This window comes from Grammomys surdaster, unplaced genomic scaffold (assembly GCF_004785775.1).
Source record: "Grammomys surdaster isolate TR1022 unplaced genomic scaffold, NIH_TR_1.0 255, whole genome shotgun sequence".
In the NCBI taxonomy this organism is placed as follows: Eukaryota; Metazoa; Chordata; class Mammalia; order Rodentia; family Muridae; genus Grammomys; species Grammomys surdaster.
In genome coordinates, this window is record NW_021604696.1 from 4,514,099 (window position 1) to 4,540,566 (window position 26,468).

Below are 26,468 nucleotides of genomic sequence, written 5' to 3' on the forward strand. Positions count from 1 at the left end.
GTGTGTGTGTGTGTGTGTGTGTGTGTGTGTGTGTGTGTGTGTGTGTGCGTGTGCATGCGCTCGCATATCAACAGGTTCATGTGCTTGTTGAAACATCTCAGTTCTGGATCATGAAAATGGACGTCCATGTTGCGATGTTGATGGGCATTCTATATCTGATTTTTCTTTATGAATGTCTGCAGAAATATACTTTTCAACTTAACCATGAGCACACGCTGAGCTGTGTCTAGTAATTGCTGAGTGTGTGTTCTAGTTGTGAGTGTCTTTTACTTCAGTTTACAGGTTTATAAAATAACTTGGGGATGCTTAAGATACAGAAGTCCTACCACACACACAAAAAACATTTTTTTTTTTTTTTTTTTTTGTAAAATTATCCCCCAGCTACTTTCTTCGCCTGGGGGTCAGGTCAGCCACATTTTGTTCACGAATGATTACTTTATGAGATTTTTTTTTTAAAGTACAACTGCCTCTATAATTACCTATTTTTCTGGCAATGTTGCTTTATTTCATAAAAGAATGCATAGGGTTTATTAAATAATTCTTGTCATTTCTGCCAAAAAGGCTAAGGTTTGGCTCGCTGAACTTTTTAAAAAAAAAACTGTTTTTATAAGAACATTTGTTGAGCAGATAAAAATCTGTATCTGTGATTTTATTAAATAACCAGTCCATTTCGAGGCGTTCTGCTTGCCTGGGCCTTGCATTAATCTCAAGAGGTCTGCGTGGATATTAGTAACTGCAAATATTTATGTCAGCAGTGTTGGGGCGAGGTACCTGTGGGGATCCTTTAAAGTGCAGAAGAGTCGGTTTTGAAATTGGCCTTTAAAGAGAAATGATAAAACAGTCAACTTCAAAGTGAGCCTGTTGGTCCTGCTTAAACGGATTCGTGACGACAGGAGAGTGGTTCCAGCTGAAGGACAGGGGCCTGGCCACCCCCTCCCCCACATCCCCCACTTGGAGTTCGCAGTCTGGGCCAGCGGTGGGAATGGCTGTTTCTGCGCGCTGGTGTCAGGTTCTGCTGCCGCTGCCCCTAGGATCCCTCCAGGACATCTGAACCCGGCTGCCCTCTCCCAGCTGCAGACCCCAGCCTGCTCCCAGCTGATGTCACCAAGCTGTTGCCATACAGCCTCGAGGTTCCTCCCCCTGGAACCGCCCTGGGCTGGGGAAGAGGCCGAGTTGGGCAGGATGACTGCGAAGTTAAGTCACGGGAGGGCGGAGCGGCGAGCGGAGAGGAGCGAGCGGCCAGGCGTCCGAGACCCGCGCAGGATCAGATCGATGCCGCCGGGGCTGGGTGTGCTGAGCGGCCCCGCTGCCCGGACGCAGCCCGAGCCCCGGCGGGAGCGGCCACAGCCTGCCCAGCCAGAGAGCAGCGGCTGGGGCTTCAGTTGGATCCCAACTGCCTGTGCCTTGGAGGAAGCCCGGAGTTTGTGCTGCAGCCTTCTCAGGTGGAATAAGCCTTCTTCAGGAAGATCAGATAAGAATCTTGGGGGGGAGTTGTTTTTTTTTTTTTTGAAAGAGAAACTTATTATAGTAAGACATGCTTTTAGACTGTTTACTTTAATGGTTGCTGGATTTTAATGCCCTGGCTCTTTTCTCTTGGGTAATTCTGGATAACCTCAAAGAAGCTTGATATGGGAAGAAAAAAACTGTCTTTTGGATCGAGTTTATTTATGTATGGCTCCCCCTCCCAGCTAAAGGAAAAATCTTAACTTTTTTACAACATCAAACTTAACTTATTTTTCTCCAAAGAACCGCCTGTGCCTTCCGATCTGAACAATACATGGCCCTGGTGTTTGGCTGAGTTTTCTGAAGCTGTTTATCTGTAAAGGACATGGAGTCTCACAGGTCATTTTTAAGTGGATTACAGTCAGCCCGAGTTCTGCCGAAGTTGACTTCCAGCCTATTAAAACGCTTGCTCATTTGGAAATTTTAATCTGGAAACCTCAAGCAAAATTGGAGCATAATGAGAAACGGACTCACGGCAGAGTCTTTCCAGCGTTTAAGCCGCCGTTAGCTGTGCGCTTGTGTGTGTCTGCTTGGGGCTGAGTGAAAGGGAACTTTCGCAGAATTCCAGGAGGTTGAGTGGGCTAAATGCTCTGTCTTGGTGCACTTTACTTACTTCTTAGAACTGGGTTAAAGGGTAACTTCGTTTTCACAGATGCACTGGTCGTAACCGTCAACACCTCAGGCACTATGCCCCGCCGTTTATCCTTTCTGGATGTGTCATAAGCCCTGTTCACAGATAGATCTTCTTGGAAAATGCTTCACCGAATTCCTTCCTCTCGGTGTCAAAAGCTTCGATAGATATTTGTTTTGACTGTCTGCGAAATGGGGAAACCACTCAGCAGACCAGACTGTTTACGCCAGAACCCTCCATGCGTAGGGAAGGGTGAAGAAGAGGAAGACCTGAATATTGAGGACTGTTATGTCCCACAGCGGTCCATCTATGACACGGTCAGACTAAACGAACAGATAGACTCCGGTTCCAAAGGTAGCCTGTCTTCCAGGCATTTCACGGATCGGACGTTACCCTACAGCCACAGGACACTGGATGTTAGCTCCCTGTGTTCCAATGGTGCCGTTTCTTCTTCCAGCATATTTGAGCTGAGAGGTCGGGAAGCTAACAAGCTGGATGAAAAGATGATCTTTGATGCCCTCAAACTAAACAGTGATGTCATTCGAAGCACAGGTTTACCCAAGCCCAAGTCTCAAGCAGAAAAGAGAGAGCACAGGCGGTCCTGGCGGATGTTTGTCCCGGCCAATTTTATGGATTATGCAAACAAAAGCGAAAGTTCTTTTGTCGAGCCTTCCGATTCGTCAGATGCTGTCCCGAAGGCCAGCAAGTGCAGATGGGGTACCAATTCTCAAACTTCAGAAGAGGACGACTCTGGCTTATGCAGCCCCCCAGCCGAGAAAGAAGAAAAGCCAGGCCTTGGAAGTGGAGAGCAGCCACAAATTAGAAGCCTGTCCTCTGCCGAAGACATTCATACATCAGAGCAAAATAGGGCATTTTTTTCTGCTAATTCTGTTAGTGAACAGAAAATCCCACTGCTCTCGGACAGAAGTGCCCACCCCAGTGACAACTTCCAAATGATTGTGCAGGATGCCTCTCCACTCAGGGGGAACAAGTATGTGAACGGTCAAAGGTCACTCCATGGTGAAAACGGTTGTGGGCAGAACCCTCTGAGAGAGAGTACAAAGTGCAGTGAATTGGTTATGCCCAGAGATGAGGCAAACAAGTGGATTTCCAACTCTGAAGACCAGGAGAAAACTTTGAGACAAGGGGAGTCCCAAATCATGGCACACAGTAGGGAATGTAGGAAGGAGCCCCTTCTGAGTTTAGACCTCTCACCCACAGACCTCCTAGGGGAACAGCACAGAGACTTTGATAGCACAACATTGCTAGAAAATATGATACTGTTGACACAATATGACTCAGAAGAACAAAACATGGCATCTAAGGGTGATCTAGAGGCTCCCTTCTCTGCCCAGGAGATAGAAGTGACTCAGAAGAAAAGCCCCCTCCAATTCATACAAGTTAGAAAGAAAACAGGGCCCAGGAAAACAGGGGTCCAAGCAGGCTCGTTGGACACCATCTGCAATGGCTTTCAGTTGGTACAGGTAATTAATGGAATTGAAAAACCGCAGTAGCAGCCGCTTGTGGTTCTGTTTCAGAGTGGCCAAGAATGATTTTAAAAATGGTCAAATGTGGACATTCCTCTTAGGGCTTTGATTAGCACCTTGCCAGATGCCAGCAATAGATAAGTCCATTGGTGTAACAGATTAATTAGGGATTGTTGGGAACGATCCTTCCCAGATGTGGTGGTGCAGGCAGTGGCTGTTGAGGTTCATTCAGAATCCCCCCACCACACACACACACACACACACACACACACACACACACACACTGTTAATTTAGGTTCACGTTAGGTTTTTGCACACATTGTGGTTTAAAACAGTGCCGTATAAGGGCAGTTGTATTGAGTTTATTAAGCACCAACAGGCTTAGTCATAAAGAGACAAACATGGTATTATATTGTTGTGGCTGAAAAGCCCTCCACCCACCCAGCCTACAGGAGCCCTGCACAAGAGAGGACAGAAACGTTTGTGTTTTCTCAGGCATTGTAGACCCTAACTCCTCAAAGTCGCAGATGAGGTAAGAAAGTAACGGGTGCAGCCTCGTGATAAGTGAAGGTTGCCTGTCAAGCCTGTAATTTTTTTTCTTCCCACTCGGATTCAAGTTCAGCTATTTTGGTGCTCTCCCTTGGCTCCTCTGGTAAACTTCACCTCAGTGTCAACCTCACTTTAAAAGTTCTCTGTGTTTGTGTGCTGCGGGCCTGTACGTATGGGGGGGGGGTGAGGGGAAAATGTCTTTATAGGTATTTGATCCCACTAAGAGATAAGGGATGTCAGTAGTATCAGAGTTCTGCTCATTCTGTGTCCCGCTGTCCACACCTTTCCTTGAGCATGCAGCGAGCGTCTGCCAACTTAAAGGTTTAGTAAAATGCCTTCTCCCTGTAAAACATGTTACAGCTGATGTTGTTTGTTGTATTTTGTCCTAACAATACAGCATTCTTGTTTGTTGTATTTTGTCCTAACTTAGCTGGTAGCCATAGTCATTTTGAAGGATTTTGGAAAATGATCACTGGTTCATGCAGACCTGCTCTGGCACAAACTCTTAATTTAGTCGAGATCAGGGTTGCAGATGGCTTACTAGAACATCATATTGGTAAGGATTTTGTCCTGAAAACTGAGAGGGAAATAAAAAGTTTTCCCCCAAACATCATATAATGTACCAGAGATCTAAGAATGGGGCCATTTTCTTGACCCTGTGCGTCTTTTCTTTGCAAGTTGTTGAGCATACCCGAAGCTCCTACTCAGCTCCTGGAAGTGGTAACTTAGAATGTTGCATAGAAAAGAAACAGAATCGCCATGCCAAAGTCTTTAGTCACTGCCTGTGGCAGTGTTCTGTTGACATGCTTGGTAAATTACACCTTTTTGAAAATTTATGACAATGTCTGAACTTTTCTTCTCGGCAACTCAGGATTTTGCCAACCTCATTACAACCAGCTAATTCCTTATTGTTGCTATTTAGACATAGCCAGCCCAGCGTGGGAAGGTCAGTATACATTTCCAGTGGAAAAGGCAGCTTGAACTTTTTGCTACCAGGGGACGTTCAGAGGAAACAGTGACTCGTTTGTTTGCTATTGCCAACGTATTTGTTCTTACAGTAAAAGTAGAACTACCCAGCATGCTCAGCACTGGGCCAGGGTCTGGGGAGTTGTCTCCTTGACTCCTGCGGCCTTCACAGCTGCTTTTCACACTGAACCTATAATTTTCTCCTGTGGTGCTTTTTTAATATACCTGCCTTTGTTATATTTCCATATGTCCTGTTTATACAGCTATTACTTATTTTATGGTATGCTTCAGTATAGTGACTCAGAGTCCCAAACTTTATTTTATCTTAATATCTGTGTAAAATTTCATTACCGAGTTAGAAATAATTGTTTTTTTTTTCTCTTGACATTCTTCAGGCCCCACATTATACATATTTGTATTATCCATGGGAAAAATTGATGTGTTACCATCAGTGTTACCTGTAAAGCAGTGGACAGCGTCCACCCAAGACAGATGTATCTTTTCTGTGTCGATAGCAATTCAGCAAATAACTCTCGAGTACATATTACTATCCAGACCCAGGGTGTAGAACTGTAACTGTCACAAGCAACAGAGTGGTTTCTGTGGAATGTGCATCTATATCTAGTGTAGTGCGTCCTTCATAAGTCACAAGCAACTGAGAGACCATGTGATGGGTAGGACAGAAGGTAGAGTACTAGGAAACTGTTGACAGCAGATTCCCAGATAGTAGTCAACAAAGAGAAACCAGAGGTGCTGTGCTGCTAACCTCTGGGTCCAGATCCAGAGGTGAGGGGCCTGGTGTGTAGGACTCCATCATTTCCGTCAGGCCTGCCTCCACAATCTTCTCTATGTCTTTAATATAGGGCTTTCTCCTCGGGGTATATCTATAACTAGGAGATTTGGTCTTTTTCATGGTGTCCTAAAGCTTGCTCATGTTCTGTTCATATTTCTTTTAGTCACTGACTTTTATTGAATGATTAATGCCTCTCCTCTCTCTCGCCTTCAGGAACTCCTGCCTTGTTTTTCACGTGTTCCATTCTGTTGACAAGGCTTCCGACTAAGATTCTTAAATCTGAATTACTAACTGTCTTAGTTAGGATTTTACTGCTGTGAACAGACACTGTGACCAAGGCAACTCTTATAAGGACAGGATTTAATTGGGGCTGGCTTACAGGTTCAGAGGTTCAGTCCATGATCATCAAGGCAGGAGCATGGCAGCATCCAGGCAGGCATGGTGCAGGCAGAGCTGAGAGTTCTACATCTTCTTCTAAAGGCTGCTAGCAGAATACTGGCTTCCAGGCAGCTAGAATGAGAGTATTAAAGCCCACACCCACAATGACACGCCTACTCCAACAAGGCCACACCTACTCCAACAAGGCCACACCTACTCCAAAAGGCCACACCCACTCCAACCGGGCCATACCCTCTAATAGCACCACTCCCTGGGCCATCACACTGATTTGGGTTTTTTTTTTCCCTTAACATTCTTTCAATTTGAATTTTCTCAAGCAGTTCTGAGTCTTACTGGATTCTATCTTCGTACTTTGGAAATAAGCTCACTTCTTTTCATTCAGCTCTTTGTTTTCGTTCTTTTTGGGGACGTTCATATCCTCTCTGAGTCATTTGAACATAGTCTAATGATTCTGTCAAATTCTTCGACTACAAGTTCTTCCAAGGTGTTTCCATTGGGAGCCATACTTGGATTAGTGATCTTGGGGAAAGACATGTCACATGGTTGTCTTTTAAATCGGTCTTGTTTCTGCGTTACAACTTGTGAGCCTGACGTTGGTGAGTTGGGCATTTCTTGTTTGTTTTATGTTTGAAATGAGAGTCCCTTTTCTTTCGGTGGAGGTGATTCAGTGTTCAGGAGAGGACTATGTCCTGGTAGGCGTGAGGTATGATTTCCCTCTGTGAAGCTGATATATAAGGCCAAAGGCTCTAAGCCTACCCTTACTCTCGGGGTACTGTTCTGGGTCAGCTCTAGCCCCACCTCTCTGGTCCACCAGGTGCATATGGGTCTTACCCTGTATCACCTTACACCTTCCCCTGGGTCTACACCTCCTTCTGTAGTAGTTCTGGAAGTCCCCATATGCCCTGTGTCCACGTGCCTCTGCTTTTCCATTTGCCGCTGTTGGATTTTGGCCTCTCGGGCAGGCATGGTCTTGACCTCTTGACCTACTTTGTTGTGCTGCCAGTGCACACAACACTGCACTTCTAATCGGAGTCTCAAGCTTCAGCAGCCAGCTATCCGCACTGCACCCACCCTTCCGAGCCCCCATGAGAATTTCTTGACCTATGGGGGGGCATCATCATCTTACCATTTGCTCATCAGTGGGTTTTTTGCATATTTTTATCATCATTAGATCGTGATGATAGGAAATTTCACTACACTCATCTTGGGTTTATAGGTGATCTTCCTAAATGTATGTAGAATATGTAATTAAATAAATGCCACAAGTTTATATCTTATACTCACAAGGTAATGGTAAGCGATGTCTTGGTACCAACAGTCCCCTTCCTTTCAGCGACAGTTGCTAGTTTTGACTACATAATAAATAAGCACATACTCTTTATACGTTAGATGCTCTAACTCTTACAACATGGTCCTCCCAACCTGCAGGTCTTCCAGAAAGAAGAAATCGAACCCTTGCAGGTGAAGCAGCAAGATGTGAACTGGTTAGGCCAAGGCCTTATTCAGAGCGCAGCTGCAAACACTTGCACTCAGGGTTTGGAGCATGACCTGGACAGCGTCAACGTGCGGTGGAAGACCCTCAATAAGAAGGTAATCGCTCAGTCCCTGTTGACTCCTTAGCATATACAAACCATCAAGGGAAAGTGTGGACAAGTTAGGAGTAATTACGAGAGGTAGTGTCGGGTGGGCAGATTCTTTCCTCCTTTCTTTCCCCCTTCCTTTCTTCCTTTCTTCCTTTCTTCCTTCCTTTCTTTCTTTCTCTCTCTCTTTCTTTTCTTTCTTTCTTTCTTTTTTTATGAAACAAGTAAATAAGTTGAAACAACTGGAACCTTATAGGTGGCTCAGCGTACATCCCAGCTTCAGGAGGCCCTGCTACACTGTGGAAGGTTCCAGGATGCCCTGGAGTCCCTCCTCAGCTGGATGGCAGACACCGAGGAGCTTGTGGCCAATCAGAAGCCTCCATCAGCCGAGTTCAAAGTGGTGAAGGCACAGATACAGGAGCAAAAGGTAAGTTAGCGATGCCTTTATTTGGTTTGATGTAAAATCTTTAAAATGACAGTAAAAGTGTGCCTCCCTGTTTGTGCTAACAGGATGTCACAGTAACACCTTCTTGCTGCTTTCAATACTGTCAGTTGTTCAAGCAGCAATTGCTGATTGCGTTCTCTGGCCAAGGTATGGGTCTAGCTGCAAGAGATACAACTTTGAGTGAAGACAGTAAGAGTTCCCTCATTGAACATAAAGTCTACTGGGAAAGGAAGGCTGTGAAAAGCCAGTAAACAAAATCTATGTGTAACCTAGAGTGACTTCAAAGCAGAGATATGGTGGAGATCTAGCTGTGACAGAGCCAGGGCTCAGAGCAGGAAGTACTGTAATAGATGGATCCTGTGAACAGCTCTAAATAGAACAGCCAAGAAACGCCTCACCAGCTGGGTGGCATTTGGACAAGAATATCATTGTTGCCTAAATACATGAGATCTAGCCACGAGAATTGTGTAGAGTAAATACTGGCAGGTTCTCTCTCGGAGTGGAGCCGAGTGTGAAGGACACGGATCCCCTGTTCACGAGCATGGGGAGGTGCTGCTGCATGTCCTGGTGCTGATGGACAGAGAACTGCTTGAGACAACATGTCCAGTTCTGGGGTTCGTCATGGTGTAGTGGTCAGACATGAAACACTGAATGACATTTCCAGTGATTGAGCAGCTGTGATTTGAAATGACACATAGACAAGGCATAGTATGTGGCATATCAGCGAGGTATTGCCTGTAGAACTTTTTACACGGGGAGAAGGTTAACTATTTGAAATTGAATTAATTGTTACATATAAAAATTTAATCAAAAATGTGTGTAAGTATGCATGGGTGCATGCAGAGGCTAGAGCAGGACTTGAGATGTCTTCCTCTTTTCCTCCTCACCTTCTTTCCTCCCAGTGGGGTCTCCCACTGAACCAGAGGCTCTCAACAGGGTCTCCCATGGAACCAGAGGATCTCAACGGGGTCTCCCACAGAACCAGAGGCTCTCAATGCGGTCTTCCATGGGACCAGAGGCCCTAGACTAGGTCTCCCACAAAATCAGAGGCTCTAGACAGGATCTCCCACGGAACCAGAGATTATAGATAGGGTATCTCATGGAACCAGAGGCTCTCAACAGGTTTCCCACAGAACCAGAGGCTCACCACTTCAGCCTGACTCATTGGCAGGGAGCCTTCCAATCTGTCTGTCTCTACCTACCCAGTGGTGAATGTTAGGATTGCAGGCATATTGCAATCCTGTCTGACTTTTTATGTGGGTCCTGGGGATTCAAACTCAGGTCCTTGTGACTCGTGACTATAGAGCAAATGTGTATGCTTACTGAGCCATTTTTTTTCAAACCCTTTTATCATGTTTTAATTTATCTTTCTAGTCCTGACTTAATTTAGCCAGCAGCCAATAACAACAACAACATTTCTCTCTCTCTCTCTCTCTCTCTCTCTCTCTCTCTCTCTCTCTCTGTCTCTCTCTCTGTGTCTCTGTCTCGCTCTCTCTGTCTCTCTCCTCTCTGTGTGTGTGTGTGTGTCTCTGTCTGTCTCTCTCTCTCTCTCTCTGTGTGTGTGTGTGTGTTTTCTTGGAATTGAACCTAGGAATTCAGCCATGTTCCAATAGTGCCTTACCACTGAACTATAGAGCCCATCCCTATATATCATATATTTCAAAACTGCTAAAAGATTTTAAATGTTCTCAACACAGACACCAATTGTGAGAAGAGGAACTACTAGCTATATCAATTCATTTGATCAAATTGTTTTCTAGTACACACATGTACTAAAGTATGACACTGTAGCCTATAAATAGATATACTATTTGCTAGTTTAAACTTTTTTTAAAAAGTCTACATTAGCCTCAGATTTTTGACAACTTACAGCTTCCTTTAATTCTGAATTAAACATTAACTGTCTACAAATTCTCTGAAAACTTTGGCCAATTAGAAAGTGGTATGAAAAAAAAAGAAAAAAATAGAAAGTGGTATGAGAAATAAAGCCAGGCCTCGTGGCTCAGGCTGTAATCCCAGGCACTGGCAGGTGGAGGTAGGAGGGTCCCAGATCCTAGGCCCATGGGGACACAGCCTAGTGGGCAACTCAGAGGGAGCCTGTGTGGAATCTAAAAGTGGAGAAGAGCCTTGGGGATATGGTGCAGTCATAGGACAGTAGCCTAGGATACAGAGTGCTCCAGTTCAGACTCCAGGACCAGACAGCAAAAAGGAAGGTTAAGGAAATGCACTGGAAATCCCATGCCATGCGTCGGTGTGGCTTTCTTAATTATATACCTGCTAACATCAACTGACTTATTCTCCCAGGGATAGTTAATAGTGCTTAGTTAACAAAACCCATTTATTGACTTTGTCTTCTTAAATTGCCAAAGGTTTTTCTATTCTAGTTCACCAGAAGTAACTCACTTGGGCTGGCAGGGTAGATCAGTGGGTAAAGGGCTTGTCACCAAATCTGACAACCAATCCTCAGATACTACATGGAGATAGTAAAGAACCAACACTCGAAAGTTGTCCTCCTACACACACACGTTACATGTGTGTATCTTACAGACTTCACATGGTTTACTATCTGATACCCTGAACTGTGTCAAGAACATCTGTGATCCTTTCCCTTTGGAAATATGTATGCCCTTTTATTCCTTCCTCCATGGTCTTAATCTCAACGTATTCCTCTAGTATGTCACTTCTGGGTAGCTATTAAATTGTTACTCCTTAGCCATCTGTCAGGATCAGAGCAGGCAAGCAGAGACCTGTCAGGTTGAGCTCCTGCATCCAGTTGCTGGAGCACAATACTTAATAATGTGTGCAGTTGCTCAGGAGTGATTTGCTTTGATTAGTTAGGGCAGGGTGACCCTGAGTGTGGCACTCAGCTAGATTCAGACGAAATGTCCTTTTTTTTAACTGCTAAGTCCTGAAATCATAGTCTTCTTGGCGGCTCTGGAGAACCCAGTGAACCCAACACTCTCTTCTTTTTGGGTATCTGAAAGCTCTGCTCAAGTTTGCATCCTCATGGGGTTTGAAGTGCTTCCTCCATGGAAGGCCAGGAACCTCCCGTGTAGCCTTCTGACCTGCAGGCATGGCCCGGTCTTAACCTGCCAGCCTCTCTTGAAACTGGGTTTTGATTGATGGGAGTCTGTTATTTTGGCAGAGTCCATCGCTGCTGGATGCTTAGGGCAGACCTGTTTTATGAAAGTAATGAGGGTATTGTACTTTTCCCATGGTTCAGTCTGCTTATCCTACGTGCACCTTCTGCTCAGTGTTTTTGTACAAAATCCATCACAAAGATTACAGTGGCCTTAATCAGGGGGGATTGTCCGTTGTCAAAGCCACATCTCAGTATCCTGCACTGTGGTGGCCAATCACTCAACCAAACGCTCTTTCTGTTTCTTCTTTGGAGGGTTTGTTTTAATGACATTTATTTATTTATATGCCCTGTGTGCGCCCTGGAATGCATGTGGAGGTCAAAGGACAGGTTACAGGAGCTACTTCTCCCCTTCCACCATGTGGGTCCCAGGGATCAAACTCAGGTCAAGAGGCTTGGTGGCAAGCCACCATGACCCGAGGCACCCACTCACTGGCCCCAAACGGATTATTTTTAAAACCCTACTTCTCATTTTTCCCATGTCTCTCCATGCAAATATATGTGTGTGTGTGTGTGTATGTATATACATATATATATATATGATGTATTCTATCTTCTATTTATTTAAACATTCTTCTTTTATGTCTGAAGCTTCTGCAAAGACTGCTGGAAGACCGGAAGTCTACCGTGGAGGTGATCAAACGAGAAGGAGAGAAAATCGCTGCTTCGGCAGAGCCTGCAGACAGAGTAAAGCTCACAAGGCAGCTGAGCCTCTTGGACAGCAGATGGGAAGCGCTGCTCAGCAGAGCTGAAGCAAGGTACCGTGCCTCGCTCCAGCTTCCCGTGAGACAGGGAGTGCACTCAGGGCTGTGGGCTGGGGTAACACTTGCCTTCACATCCATGTCCTTCACGCTGCTTCATCACGGGGCTGTGGTGTACCGGCCCTTATTCCTCTGATGTCCTGTGGCCACCAGCCAGCATCCCTGCTCATTAAGAACACATTTCCCTCAATGGTAATTCATTCATTTGTGCAGGACACAGTCACTCTCTACCTACCCTGTGTCAGGTACAGAGCTAGGTGTTAGCTTGTGAGGATGAGCTAGAACGATCACCACTGCCCCCAGACAGGTGCAGACTCAAAGCCAATGAGAAACAAAGACAAGAGTGATGCTTTGAAGTAAAGATGCAGGGCATGATGGGAGCACGTAATAGGAAGACATTTGGAGACTGAAGCTGTGGCCATGTTTTAAGGGAAGAGTTAGTTAGAAAGGAATGAACTGGCCTGGTGGTCCTCTCCCTCCAGGAAGGCAGGAGGGCTACACTGTAGCTCTTCTGGGCTCTTGCTCCCAGTTCTGTTTTTACAGAGTGGCAGCCAGTGTAGCACCTCTTGTCTGCCATGATACTCTGACCAGGAGTAGCTACATGAGAAATCAGCCAGCAGTGTGATCAGGTTGACAGTAAAGCAATTTCTACCTCTTCAGACGTAGACTGATGTGGAGGAAGGTCTTTAACTGTTGCCTGCTGATATTTTGGAATATGGAGCCAGGTATGACAGCACACACCTTTAATTCCAGCACTTGGAAGGCAGAGGCAGGTGGATATCTGTGACTTACAGGCTACAGGATCTGCACAGCCTCCCAGGCCAGCCAAGGTTACGTAATGAGATCCTGTCACACAAACAAACAAATGAAAAATGGAAATTGTATTTCTGTCCCTGCTGCCAGTTCTGTCATTCCTCACAGCTTCCTATGAAGCTCGTTTCCAAGATTATATTATTACCTTAAAAAAAGTTAACATGTCAGGAAGATAGTGCAGCAGCTAGACCTCAACACAGGACTGTCAGCTAAATCAGATGCCCTGCTAAGAAGCAGCACAGTCAAGAAGCCTGAGAGGAAAAGGACTGCAGGAACAGTGACTACAGCCACTTGATTCTGAAAGTACTCCACCTTGTAAATAAATCTGAGCTCTTCTATTCTTGACATTTAAGTCCACAAAGTAGTAACTGTTGCTTTTGACAAGTGCACTTGATACTGTGTTTCTGTAATGTAGCAGTCACAGTTCTTTACGCTTTTAAAAATCCACTTCTGACCATCTTGTTAGACATAGTTTCAGTGGCTGTCACTTCGATCAAAATTCCTAGTTGAAAGCGCTTATAGCAAGACCAAGAAGCGTAAAATGTGTCCTTTAGCAGTGCTTCTTGTCACGGTTGTTATTGTTGCTGCCTTTAAAAATGATTATGGTTATGATTGACGGGCATATTCTCAGGGGAGGTGGCTTTCACCCTCCATGATGTTCAGGAACAAGGATACCTTGTTCAGTTTTATTTAGTGAGAGCTATTTTAATATGCCCTTTAGATGTTCATGATCTAAAGCTTAGACTTAGATGACTTCTGGGAAGCCATGTTTTGAGTAGTATGGAAGGCCTCACTGAAGACCTAGGTTGGTGCTTTCACATGTTCTCCACCCCTAACTGACCTTCATCTCGGCAAATGTATAGGAACCGTCAACTGGAAGGTATCTCTGTGGTAGCTCAGGAGTTTCATGAGACCCTGGAGCCGCTGAACGAGTGGCTCACAGCCGTAGAGAAGAAGCTGGCAAACTCCGAACCCATAGGAACCCAGGCCCCGAAGCTGGAGGAGCAGATTGCACAGCACAAAGTAAGATGTGTCACGTGCTCTTGAGGCCCGGGTTGTTTTTCATTCATTTCATGGTTTTGGTGACATGTGTTTGTTAGATTATGCATAAATGTGAAACTAAATCCGTTTTAAAGATCATCCTTTGGTTCTGTTTACGTTTTTTCCATTTGTCCACCCCTTTCAGTTTTGTTCTGTTTCGTTGTCTTCCTTTCTTGAACTTCGTTTAGGTCTTAGAAGATGACATCACCAATCACAACAAACAGTTACACCAGGCCGTTAGCATTGGCCAGTCCTTAAAGGTCCTGAGCTCCAGGGAGGACAAAGATTTGGTGCAGAGTAAGCTAGACTCCTTGCAAGTGTGGTACTTTGAGATCCAAGAGAAAAGTCACAGCAGGTCCGAGCTCCTCCAGCAGGCCCTGTGCAATGCTAAGATTTTTGGGGAAGATGAAGTTGAGCTGATGAACTGGCTGAACGAAGTGCATGACAAACTGAGCAAGCTGTCAGTCCAGGATCACAGCACTGAGGCTCTGTGGAGACAGCGGGCTGAACTCAGGGTACCTTCATTTATTTCTTTTCTTTTGTTCCTTTCTTTTTCTTTTTGTTTTTCCTTCATTTCAGTTGTCATTAATTTTATTCATTTTTATTGTTTGTACATTATTTCATGTCCATTATGACTCACGTGATACATTGAACTCACAGTACACTTTTCCTCATGGTGTGTACACGATACCTTTAGTGACCTGAGATTGAATGTATCCAGTTCGCTGGCTTTCTCACTGCTTATTCAGTGTGATTACTGTTGTATTCAAGGACCCCATAAGGAACCAATACCTCCACAAAGGCAGTTTTTATAAGACCCTCGGTGTGTTCTAAAAGAGAAGTGCCGTGCATACTGGGAGACAAGCACAGGGTATGGGACATGGGTGGAGTGAGGGAAGAAGTAACGGACATTTAAAAATGTGGTGTTTCTGCAGACCTGCCCCCCTACTAAACCTTCTCTGAGGCTAACAAGTGTTCTCTCCCCTGCCTCCCCACAAATGGTACCTGTGCTTTTAGGCTCTACAAGAAGACATTCTCCTCAGGAAACAGAGTGTAGATCAGGCACTGCTGAACGGCTTAGAACTGCTCAAACAAACCACAGGTGAGATGCGTCCGGCTCGGGTTATCCGCGGGGCAGCATTCCACAACATTGCCAGGGTGTCTCAAGGATGGGGCCAGAAAAACAAAACCCTTTCTGACTTTGGAGGCTGCTCTGAGACTTCGTCCTGTAGAATGGCTTGGAGATTAGTCATGAGGGCTTCGAATGGCATGTCACTTGAGTCCTCGGTGTACACCGTGCGTGTTACTCATAGCATAAAGCGCTCGGCAGAGGTGCTGGCCAGAGAAGCCTGTGCTGTCGCTACAGAAGTCTTCCCCTGCTGGAAGGTTGATAAACACTTGGGTTCAGACAGCTGTGTTTTGTTTTTTAAGGGAAACTGCACCACAGCGATGCTTGTTAAGGTAGTTCACAGGTTTAATTTCTCCAAGCTTGAGTCACTAAGAAGACAAGTGCATGGCCTAGTAGCTACATGAAAGGCTTTCGAGCAACTCAGAGAAACAAAGTTACTTTAGCAGTTCTTCTGGCTCTAGGAAAACCCTTGTCTGTTGTAGCATGTGTGGGCGTGTGCACCAGGCAGTTATCGTTCACTGTGGTCAAAGGCATGCAATAAAGTTTCTAGAACTTTGATTTGGAAGTCTGAAGCTTAGGGCATAATTTATGTCTGTCTGCAAAGGAAGTAGAGGCAGATAAAGAGCCCCGGAAGTGTGAGAGTGAGTAATGATGAGTAAGCACAGGAAGGTTAAATATCCTCCTGACGTAACCGCCTGGTAAGCCATGACATCAGTGGCCCGGGTGCTGGCAGGTTTACCCTTCATTCTTCAAAGACAGAAAGCTTTGTAAGGGAAATAAAACACTACACACAACTGAAGTTTCTGTTGGCCTTTCTATTCACATTTCTACTTTTAGCAATCCTGAGAAAGATGTGAGGGCATCTTTTGGGTCAGATTATCTTTAGAAAAATATCTTCACATCCTCCCCAAATGTATCATCAGTAGCATCTGAAGAAACTCTCTGCCCCTCATTTCTAGAAAAAATAATGCATCTTCTTGAAATTTTAGGTGATGAAGTCTTAATCATTCAAGATAAGTTGGAAGCCATTAAAGCCAGGTACAAAGACATCACCAAGTTGAGTGCCGACGTAGCGAAGACACTGGAACATGCTCTGCAGCTCGCCGGACAGCTGCAGTCCACACATAAGGAGCTGTGTAACTGGCTGGACAGGGTAGAGGTGGAGTTGCTGTCCTACGAGACTCAGGGCCTGAAAGGAGAAGCTGCGAGCCAAGTGCAGGAGAGACAGAAAGTATGCATCTGCGCATCTACCACACATTTGTCACCCAGGAGGGGTGTGTCTGTGAGGGTTCCAAGTCCAGTGGCCGTGGTAGGCCGAGCATGGTGAAAAGAGGCAGTAAGGTGACCGTTCTCACAGGGCGTGTCATTCACTTTAAGAGATAGGTGACTGGGAATATAGTTTCCTGCCCGAGATAGAATAACGAAGAAGAGAAAAGGAGAAAGGAAGATGATCACCGTCTCAGAGGCATGTAATTTGGTTGGAAAAACATTTCTGTCAGAGATGGGTATCACGGGAGACCTTGCCGGCAATATCCCAAAAGTACACTGCCTCTCTGAGCATTCATTCCAACATGTCGGCCACTGATCCCATGAGTTGGTGGGCAGGGTTGGGGGGCCCACTATATTCTCTTGCAACACCAGCATGTCCTCACGGCAGGCCGTGTTCCTCTGGAGTGTGACAGGCCTCCTTGCTTGACTTCTGTTAGCTGATGACATAACATGTTAGCTCATTTGAGTTTGTTTCTCCAAGCAGCAAATTTTTTTTTTCCATTTCAAAGATAAACTCCTGCCACATTGACAAATGAACTGTAAACTACTTCTCTGGAAACACTTTTGGGGTTTTTTTGTTTTTGTTTGGTTTTGGTTTGTTTTTGCAAAATAGCTATAAATAACAGAGGGTCATTTAGCTCAGATGGAACTAACCAGGCCTTGCCAGCCAGCAAATGACCCCACCCCCACCCCCGAGAATGGAACAGAGGGAGAGCCTACCCCAGCATTTACCTGTGCATTTGTATGTTCTCAAGGAGCTGAAAAATGAAGTCAGGAGCAACAAAGCCTTACTGGATTCTCTCAATGACGTGAGCAGTGCCTTGTTGGAACTGGTGCCCTGGAGGGCGAGGGAAGGGCTTGAGAAGACAGTCTCAGAAGACAATGAACGCTACCGACTGGTGAGCGACAGGATCACTCAGAAAGTGGAGGAGATCGATGCCGCCATTCTGAGGTCTCAGCAGGTAGGACCAGTGCCTTGTTGCCTAGGTGCGCTTCAGCTGCCCAAGGTCTTTACCTAAACAAACACATCTGAGGCTGTATTCTTACTCCAATTGCAATGCTTCTGAAACAAACTTGGGGGCTTCAGTAGACTTTGGCCAAGCTGCATCTGAGCACCAGAGCTCTGCTAATCTGCACACGGTTGACAGCCACCTGCCCCCATTACGTCACAGACAGCACCCTGCCACAGGGAAAGCCTCCTTTCCTAAGCTAAATGCTCTTTGTCTACATACATGCGTGCCGCTCACACTAGTCTTAAGCCTAAACTGAGCCCAATGTATCTGTGAACATATTGAATTAGTATATAGATATATACAGGTATATATCTGCTGTCCGATGTCATGCTTCTGTAGCAAAGAAAAAGTCTTTGTTTTTTTTTTTTAATAAAGAAAAGAATTTTCTTGGTGATGTAGAAACTTTTTCCAAAGATGACTAAAAGGGGAAAAAATTATAGTTTCTGACCTGCCTGTGGCTCACACAGTTTCTACTCCAAAGTTTCAGAGAATTCTGCTGTTAGCCACAACCCTGTGGAAAATGGCGAGCAGCAAAGGCAGCCCTGGGAATGGAAAGTTTAACTTCTATCGGCTTCCTTGTGGCTATTTACATCAAGTCCTGAGGTTTGGGTTGAAAACTCTGTATGGGGTCATATGGTTTTGTAGGATACCTCCACCCGGAGATGTGTGGCCTATGTCTTCAATCACACCAGGCAAATTTGTAGGTTCTAAAGCCTCACGCTCTGCCCTTCCTTTACGATATCAGTCGAAGATCACAAAGGCTGACCAGCCCAACCTAGGACAACCTAAGACCTCTCCCTGCCTAGAACATTTCTATGAGAAACGCTCATGCCTGAGGAATGTGTTTGCCTGCCTGTTTTACAGTCTGCAGGAATTTGTATGCTTCGTTGTTGTAGGAAAGTGGGTATATTTATTTGTGAAGTTGATTCAGCTATTTTTAAAATACTGGATTTTTTTTTCCATGAAAATGTATTTGAACATTTCAGGGCTGGCACCCAAGCCTTCTCTGAGTAACAAGACAAATATTGTGTCCTTTGGGAGCAGGATTTTCTCGAGCACTTGACTGTGTTCAGCTCGTTGAATGGTGTAAGACAGATACAGACCAAATGACAGGTTGTGTTCACATTGCTTAGCACACACTGAAGCTTGCCCAATCACTAACCACAGATCAGTTACAGTAAGAAATGTTTGCAAGTGTTTCCCAAAGATTTTTTTTTAAGTAATCAGATTAGTGTCATAGTTCTTGGACCTAAAATATTAAAATGTACATCCTTAGAGAAAACAATATTGGCCAGGCATAATGGCATAGGTCTTTCATGCCAGTACTTCAGGAGCAGACAGGTGAATCTCTTCTTGTTTTTTATATGGATTTAAACTTGGTCTCATCTGCCTGTATCCATTTTCAGTGAGGCAGCAACAACTGGCAGTGTGTCCAGGGGAGATAAAACCCCACATCCCCTTGGGCTCTAGGACATATGCCTCATTTTTGATGGGTGAGACTGGCCAATCCAGCTCTCTGCACAGCCTCTCCTGATAGCGCAGTGAGGGAGGCCATGGTAGTCTTAACACCGGGTAACAAGGGAAACCCTGATTCCTCACTATGTCTGTTCCGATGCCTTCAGGATGCAGCAAAGGAAAAGTGTCTTGTTACCACCTGGCAGGGTGAGGTACAGACTCCACACCACTCTCCATTTACACCGTAGGATGACTCTTTCTTTTGAGGCGGTGGGAATAAAGTTTAGGCCCTTGCTTAACATCATCCCAGAAGGGTCGTGGTCTCAGACTCAAGGGTGAAACCCTAGGCTCTTCATGTCTTCTCTCTTGACATGAGTGAGCGGGGGTACCATCTTGTGTGGTGATCTTTGACTGGCTTGGAGCGGGTATTGTCTGTTCCCTGCCTTGTTAGGCTGTCCCTTCCCACGTTCTTTGACTAGAAAGAACAGGATCCTTCCCGGAGCTGTGTCTGCATCCGTTGGTGTTTTAGGGTCGCCTGTCCGTTCTGTACCTAATGTCGGGTAGTTGAGGCTCAAAGAAATAGCAGGGAACATACTACGTATTAGGGTGCTGATCCTCAGGACCCAAGGTCCAAGGCACTCTGCTCTGCTCTTGCTGCTGCAGCTGCATGTCTGGATGTCGTGCTTAAGGGTTTTTAGTTGTACTGCTGCTGGAATGAAGAAACTTGGTCTGTTCCATTTCCTCAAGTGTTTACACTGTGTTCATGGAGAGTCTTTAGAATTACTTTATAACTTATTTTTGATCCCCACCCATCTCTTTTCCTACCTAATTATCCTCCTCTACTCCCACCTGGATTTCCAGCGGGGACGTCACTAAATCACCAACAGTATTAACTCTGGATTTTAATTTTTCCTGTTTACTTTGGGCTTTGACATTCTCTGCCAGGCTGTGAATTGCTGGTACACTGAGGAAAAGAAACTCAGACATCTATGAATGACCTCGTGAACGTTCAAAGTCCAGTGTTCCATGGGGGTGTTTACAGGCTGTGCATGAGGTGTTTCAGCACATTCTTCACACACAGATACAGATGTGTACACACATTGAGCTATAAACCCAGACGATAAGGAAATGAGAGTGCTTCATTATTTTATCATGGAGCCGTGTGCTTGGATGGCACAGCGCTCCCTGCCCATCTGAGAAATGAAGTCATAGGGGAAAAGTATTTAAAATGGTATCTATTGTCAACTTTTCCAGCAGTTAACTTTGGAATGTAGGACACCTGAAAAGACAGCCACAGCGACCGCCATCCTTACATTGTAACTGTGATGTCACGGTTCGGCAGAGCATAAGAGCTTGTGGACCGGGGTCTTCTCTCCCTGTTAATCATTTATTTATGTATTTATTTATTTATTTATTTATTTATTTATTTAAGATGCTATGAAAAGAGAAACTGAGAGTCTCCAGTTAGGAAGTGGGGTATTTAGGACCCCCACAAGTAGCTAACATTTCTGGCACCAGCCACAGGAACCTGCTAACCTAATTATTATCTTTTGTTTAGTTTGACCAAGCAGCAGATGCTGAGTTATCCTGGATCACTGAAACACAGAAGAAATTAATGTCTCTGGGTGACATCAGGCTTGAGCAAGACCAGACCTCTGCTCAGCTGCAGGTTCAAAAGGTGAAGAAACGCATTTTCAGTTGCTGTCTGAGTTACATGTCGCCAGGCTCCAAGTCTAGAAAACACATCCACGTGGCTTTGCTTCCCAAGACTCTGTCAGTAGAACTTGCTATTTTCAGCTCCCTTGCTTGTTCACCTTCAGTGAATCACACTGTGTTCTTTGTATTTTGTCTTTGTTCGGTAAATCCCAGGCTTTCACCATGGATATTTTGAGACACAAAGATATCATTGATGAACTTGTTACATCTGGGCATAAAATCATGACCACATCCAGTGAAGAGGAGAAGCAGTCAATGAAGGTATCAATCACCTTGTCTGAACGCTGGGCAGTGAACTCCAAATGAACAGTCCACTGAGCATCCCCGAGCACTGAATTCTAGAAGGACACTTTGGATCTGCAGCCACTGTTTAAGCAACAGAATCGTTACATTTAAGTCAGGCATCTTTTAAGGTTACAGAATAGCCATGGAAACACATTGCCCCATAGGACCAGCTATATTAATGCCTTTGAACTGTTAAAGTTTCCTTAACTAACCCACATTGAACATTCAACCAACCCAGTAAATATCAGCTATAGTATTGTTATGATGGCATGCTGGTTTATGTCAGTTATAAGGTATGCCATCTATAGGGTCATACACTCCTGGGACATTTGTAACTTTTAAGCTGAAACAAACCCCAGAATACATAGATCTTCATTCTGTATGAAGCTACTCGAAGCCAGTAGGGAAACAATGAGCTAAATAGCTAAACAAGCAGTAGGTATATGTAATTTTAATATTCTGCAGATTGATAGAAAACCATCCACAGGTAATAGTAGAAAACCATCCATAGGTAATGGTGGTTAGCTCAACTTATATATGGACAGTTTGGAGAGTACTGGAGGGCTCTGCTTCTTATATCGTAGTGCCTGTGCATAAAAATTCCAGTGCTGTCTTTTATTAACATGAGCATATGCACAGAGACAGTTCACCTGAACAGACTTCATATTTATTCAATTCACATACATCTGCCCTCCCTGTGCCATACATGCAGAACTGGTCAAAACCCACTCAGCCACAGCTACCAACCTAACGATCGTGTGTTTCCACATGTTGCTTTCTAGAAAAAGCTGGACAAGGTACTGAAGAAGTACGACGCCATCTGCCAGACCAACTCAGAGAGGCACCTGCAGCTGGAGCGGGCACAGTCCCTGGTCAGCCAGTTCTGGGAGACCTATGAGGAACTTTGGCCGTGGCTAACGGAAACACAACGAATCATCTCTCAGCTGCCTGCCCCAGCCCTGGAGTACGAGACTCTGAGAAGACAGCAGGAGGAGCATCGGGTGAGAATGGGAGGCCAAGCCCTTGACTGGGATAGTGGTCTTCAGTGGGGTGTCTAAAGTGCTGCTACACACCCTACCAAAACCGGGCATTTCAGTAATGCTGTGGTGTGTGTGGTCTATACTCCCTCGAAGCTAGGTACCTGTCAACATACTGTACACATGACCCCCGTCCCAACTTTCTTAGAGTAGTGTACACTGCAGCCCATCTGGGTCGGAAAAAGAACACTATTTTAACATGCTAGTGACGTGAGCTTTTGAGATACTTTCACTATGCATGTTAAATTGCATCCCATGTACGTATGTGTTGACTATGTTTGATCTGTTATGTAGTGGTCAGAGCCATCTAAAGTATTAGAAACCAGAGTAGACGTGGACAGAGGAGCCATCATGCATGCAAAGCCCTTGAGTTCTGAGAAAACGCACAATGGCCTGCCTCTGACAAAATTACAGTGTCTAAGACAGATGTCGGCCATCACCACCTCCACTCTGAAATGCAGAAGCCGGTGACCTCGCCATATGAAGCACGCATGGGACTCTGACACCATGAAGCCCCAACTCTAGCAGACGCTTAACTGTTAACATCAGTGGAAACTTAGAAGGATGTGGTTGGGAGAGGACTGGCGTCTCAGAAGACCTGGGGTCCTTAACATTTCTGGACTTCAGAACCTAGTTATTCCCCAAGATCTGTACACAGTGTATTCTGAAGCTAGTCAGGAGGGCATGAGAACCAACCCAGGAGATGTCAGTGTATTTTAGAAGATATGGAAGTAGGTGTTGCATCCTCTGGGCCTGGAGTTTTAGACTGTCGTGAGCTGCCATTCGGGTCCTGGGAATTGAACCCAGGCCCTCTGCAGCAGCTCCCTCTGCAGATGGTCCTCCCACTGACTCATCCCAGGCTCCTCCTGTCAATCTTGGTCACTTTTTTAAACACATTGATATGGGAGGCTATCTGTAGCTGACATACTTACCCAGAAGAGAGTTTATAAAAGCAGCTTAAGGCAAAGTCAAATTTTTATGGAATTTTATCTAAATCATTCAGCTAGCGAAGCACTTAAAAATGGAGTGGAACTGAATCTCCCTTCCGTATGAAGTTTTGTCACCTCAGAAATCCTGGTGGCTGGTCACTGAACGACTCTTAGCATAAGGTGGGATCGTGAACATCTCTGTCATAGGTGATTCAAACAGCTGCTTTTAGAATAAACACCTAGTGGCAAGAAATGGCCCATTGGCTAGAAAGAATTTTAAAGATTGAATTGACTTCCCCATTTTCATAATCTCTGAACTTGCAAAACAAACTTACAGTTATAATATAAGGGTACGGGCAAAGGTGTTGTAGCCACGTCTACAGACTGTTCATGGAAAATGTTACACCTTGCAATAGTGCTCAGCGTTACAGGTGTATGTTTAATCTCTTACCCTTTAAGAGTTGACAGTAATACCCAGGAGCGGGAGAGATGGCCTGGCAGCTAAGAGCGCTTGCCAGTCGATCTCAGATCTGGTTTAAGCTCTTAGCACCCACGGGGCATCTCACCACCTCACCTGCAGCCACACACACAAGTAATTGTAATAACTGATAGAAATGAATCAATATATTTAGTATCCGTATGTCGTATATATATAGACTAGGCTCTAAAATATAACATACTGTAATATCGATGAGTGTCTATCGGATACTGGCGCACACGTGTGACTGCAGTGCCTATGCGCTCACCCAATTCTCACACCTTTGTATCTTGAGGTTGTTAAAATCCTGGTATCATCTTTTTTCTCCCCCCCCCCCCCCCCCGAGGTTCTTCCTGTTCTTGAGATCCCCTCCCCCAGTGGTTTCTGTATATGTTATGAAGCATCTAAGGGCCATGTCTCGGCTCCTTCTCTGCAGACAATGCGATACTCTTGTGAAGACGGGCGGCTCTTGCCGTGAAATGCACATTTACTGTTTCCTTTAGTACCGTTACTGTCTGTCCCCCTGAAAGATGCGTGACCGGACGTCGTCAGGTCTTACGTTGGGGTTCCTCCTCCTGGCAGAGACCTGGGTCCCTGCCTTGAGGCGGGGAGGGCAGTTGTTTGGCGGTTCTTGGCGGCTGGCTGCCCTGGAGGTGTGACTGGCTGTAATGTGGAGGTGTGATTCTGAGGCACTGAGAGACTGTTTGGCTCGTTACAGCAACTTCGGGAGCTGATAGCCGAGCACAAGCCTCACATAGATAAGATGAACAAGACTGGACCACAGCTACTGGAACTGAGCCCGAAGGAAGGCATTTATATCCAAGAAAAGTATGTGGCAGCCGACACCCTCTACAGTCAGATCAAAGAAGATGTCAAAAAGCGAGCTGTGGTACTGGATGAGGCCATTTCTCAGTCCACCCAGGTAATCCTTTCTACACTGGGAGAATTCGTTTCTTCACCACACCTAAGCACGCAAAGCATTTTTCTGGACCCTCTGGTTAAACTTCCTCTTAAACGATGTCACTGGGTTGACTCTTACGCGAGGTGCCTTTTCTCTCAGAGGTGGGATCTGCCTGCAACCAACTCCTAGGTTTCTCTACCTCCTTCAGGGTACAATAAAAAATAATTCAGGCGGGCAGTGGTGGCGCACGCCTTTAATCCCAGCACTTGGAAGGCAGAGACAGGCGGATTTCTGAGTTAGAGGCCAGCCTGGTCTACAGAGTGAGTTCTAGGACAGTCATGGCTATACAGAGAAACACTGTCTCGAAAAACAAAAAAATAAAAAATAAATAAATAAATAAATAATTCGGTGAGCAGAAAACCTGCTTACAACAGTGGTCAGATACTTGGTTCAGTGTCCGTCATAAGTGGAACACAGTATTTAACATGGAGGAGAGAAAAGAAACTGTTAGGATTATTAGTAATATAATTTTCCTTAATAAAAAAGCATTTAGAGGAAATCTTGAGCAATAAGCCAGATAAAAATGATAAGAATATTAAGTAGGAACCAGGGCTTTTCTAAAGACCCTTTTTTCAGAAAGTTGATCTTGCGAATACCTGCGGGTCCTCCGCTTTCAAGATTTTTATTTTTATCATTAGACGCTGGGCATTGGGGCAGCGTTTTCTACGTGTGTAACACTACGAGCGTGCTCTCGGTTCCCCTCTGTTGCTGCAGAAGCAGCCGAGAGGAGGAGAGGGCTTGTGTCATCCTGTACTTCAGGTCACAGTCTATCCCTGTGGGGTATCAGGACAGGAACTCAAGCAGGAGCTGAAGCAGGAACCATGGAGGGTCACTGCTTGGTGGCCTGCTGAGTGGCCCATGCTTAGCTAGCAGTCTTCTACAGCCTGCTCATGGGTGGTGCCACCCACCGTGGGCTGGGCCCTCCCTCATCCACTCCCAATGAAGACAGTCATCCACAGACATTCCCACAGGGCAGTCTGATCTGTGAGTTCTCTCAAGTGAGACTCTCAGATGACTCTAGGCTATGTCCGTTGGCAATGAAAGCTAACTTGCACAGTGTTGGTTCACTCAACTTGAAGCTACAACAGAGTTGAAAATGAACAGGGTTTTATGACACTGTGTAATTGTACATGACACCTTCATAAATATGAAATTAACTGTTTCCTTACATCCAGTTGTGTGTTTGACCATGTATTAAATACAAACTTGGGATACAACATTGGACATATTCTTATTTTTTTTTTAATTTGCTGGTTTCTTTGTCAATTGAGGAAATATGTAACTCAAGAAATCTCTTGGACCTAATCAAACCACCTCATCAAAAATTATGAGTTGTGTATGCACTCATACATTTTAGGATTTCAAAATGGTTTCCTTAAATGAATAATCAGCTCTGGCAGCCAGATGTGCAGCTAATCAAAAGAAAAAAAATAAGTTTAATTGTGATAAAATTAAACATCAGGTTAAGATTCATATTGCTACAAAGGAGTGTAGATTGTTTCTTAATGAATACCTTGTTATTGTTGGGAAACTCAAGTGTTTTCCCCCCAAGTGTGTCACATGGAAATGCATGGAGGTCCTGACTTTAGGTATGGCTTCATGCCCGAGCCTAATGTAACTTTCTGGATGGAAATGTTGGCAAAGGGTCTTCAGTTTTTAGTTGGGGGAAAGTTTTCTGTGCAAGGTGACAACAGCCCATTGTTTCCACTCGCAGTTTCACGACAAGATCGACCAGATCCTCGAGAGCCTGGAGCGCATCGCCGAGCGTCTGCGCCAGCCGCCGTCCATCTCCGCCGAGGTTGAAAAGATCAAGGAGCAGATTGGTGAAAATAAGAGCGTGTCCGTGGACATGGAGAAGCTGCAGCCACTGTATGAGACTCTGAGACAGAGGGGAGAGGAGATGATTGCCAGGTCGGAGGGCGCCGAAAAAGACATATCTGCCAAAGGTGATGAGACAGGCTCAGCTTTGTTTGTTTGTTTGCTCACTTGTTTATTTTGGTCTTTTGTTTTGTTTTGTTTTTGAGATAGGGTCTATATGTGTGTTTGTGTGTGTGTGTGTATATATATATATATATATATATATATATAT

The 26,468-nt window shown here is 45.1% G+C and overlaps 1 protein-coding gene across 1 annotated transcript in view; it reads left to right on the forward strand.

Annotated features, from left to right (window-relative positions):
* Dst (dystonin) overlaps positions 1-26,468 on the forward strand; it is a 285,779-nt gene that overhangs the window by 217,225 nt on the left and 42,086 nt on the right. The window contains exons 53-65 of the mRNA XM_028775523.1: positions 7,757-7,918; positions 8,165-8,335; positions 12,084-12,250; positions 13,930-14,089; positions 14,296-14,622; positions 15,125-15,209; positions 16,226-16,467; positions 17,261-17,467; positions 20,532-20,651; positions 20,843-20,950; positions 21,757-21,975; positions 24,137-24,340; positions 26,094-26,325. Of these exons, the coding sequence (XP_028631356.1) occupies positions 7,757-7,918; positions 8,165-8,335; positions 12,084-12,250; positions 13,930-14,089; positions 14,296-14,622; positions 15,125-15,209; positions 16,226-16,467; positions 17,261-17,467; positions 20,532-20,651; positions 20,843-20,950; positions 21,757-21,975; positions 24,137-24,340; positions 26,094-26,325 (2,404 nt within the window). The remainder of the gene's footprint in view (positions 1-7,756; positions 7,919-8,164; positions 8,336-12,083; positions 12,251-13,929; positions 14,090-14,295; positions 14,623-15,124; positions 15,210-16,225; positions 16,468-17,260; positions 17,468-20,531; positions 20,652-20,842; positions 20,951-21,756; positions 21,976-24,136; positions 24,341-26,093; positions 26,326-26,468) is intronic.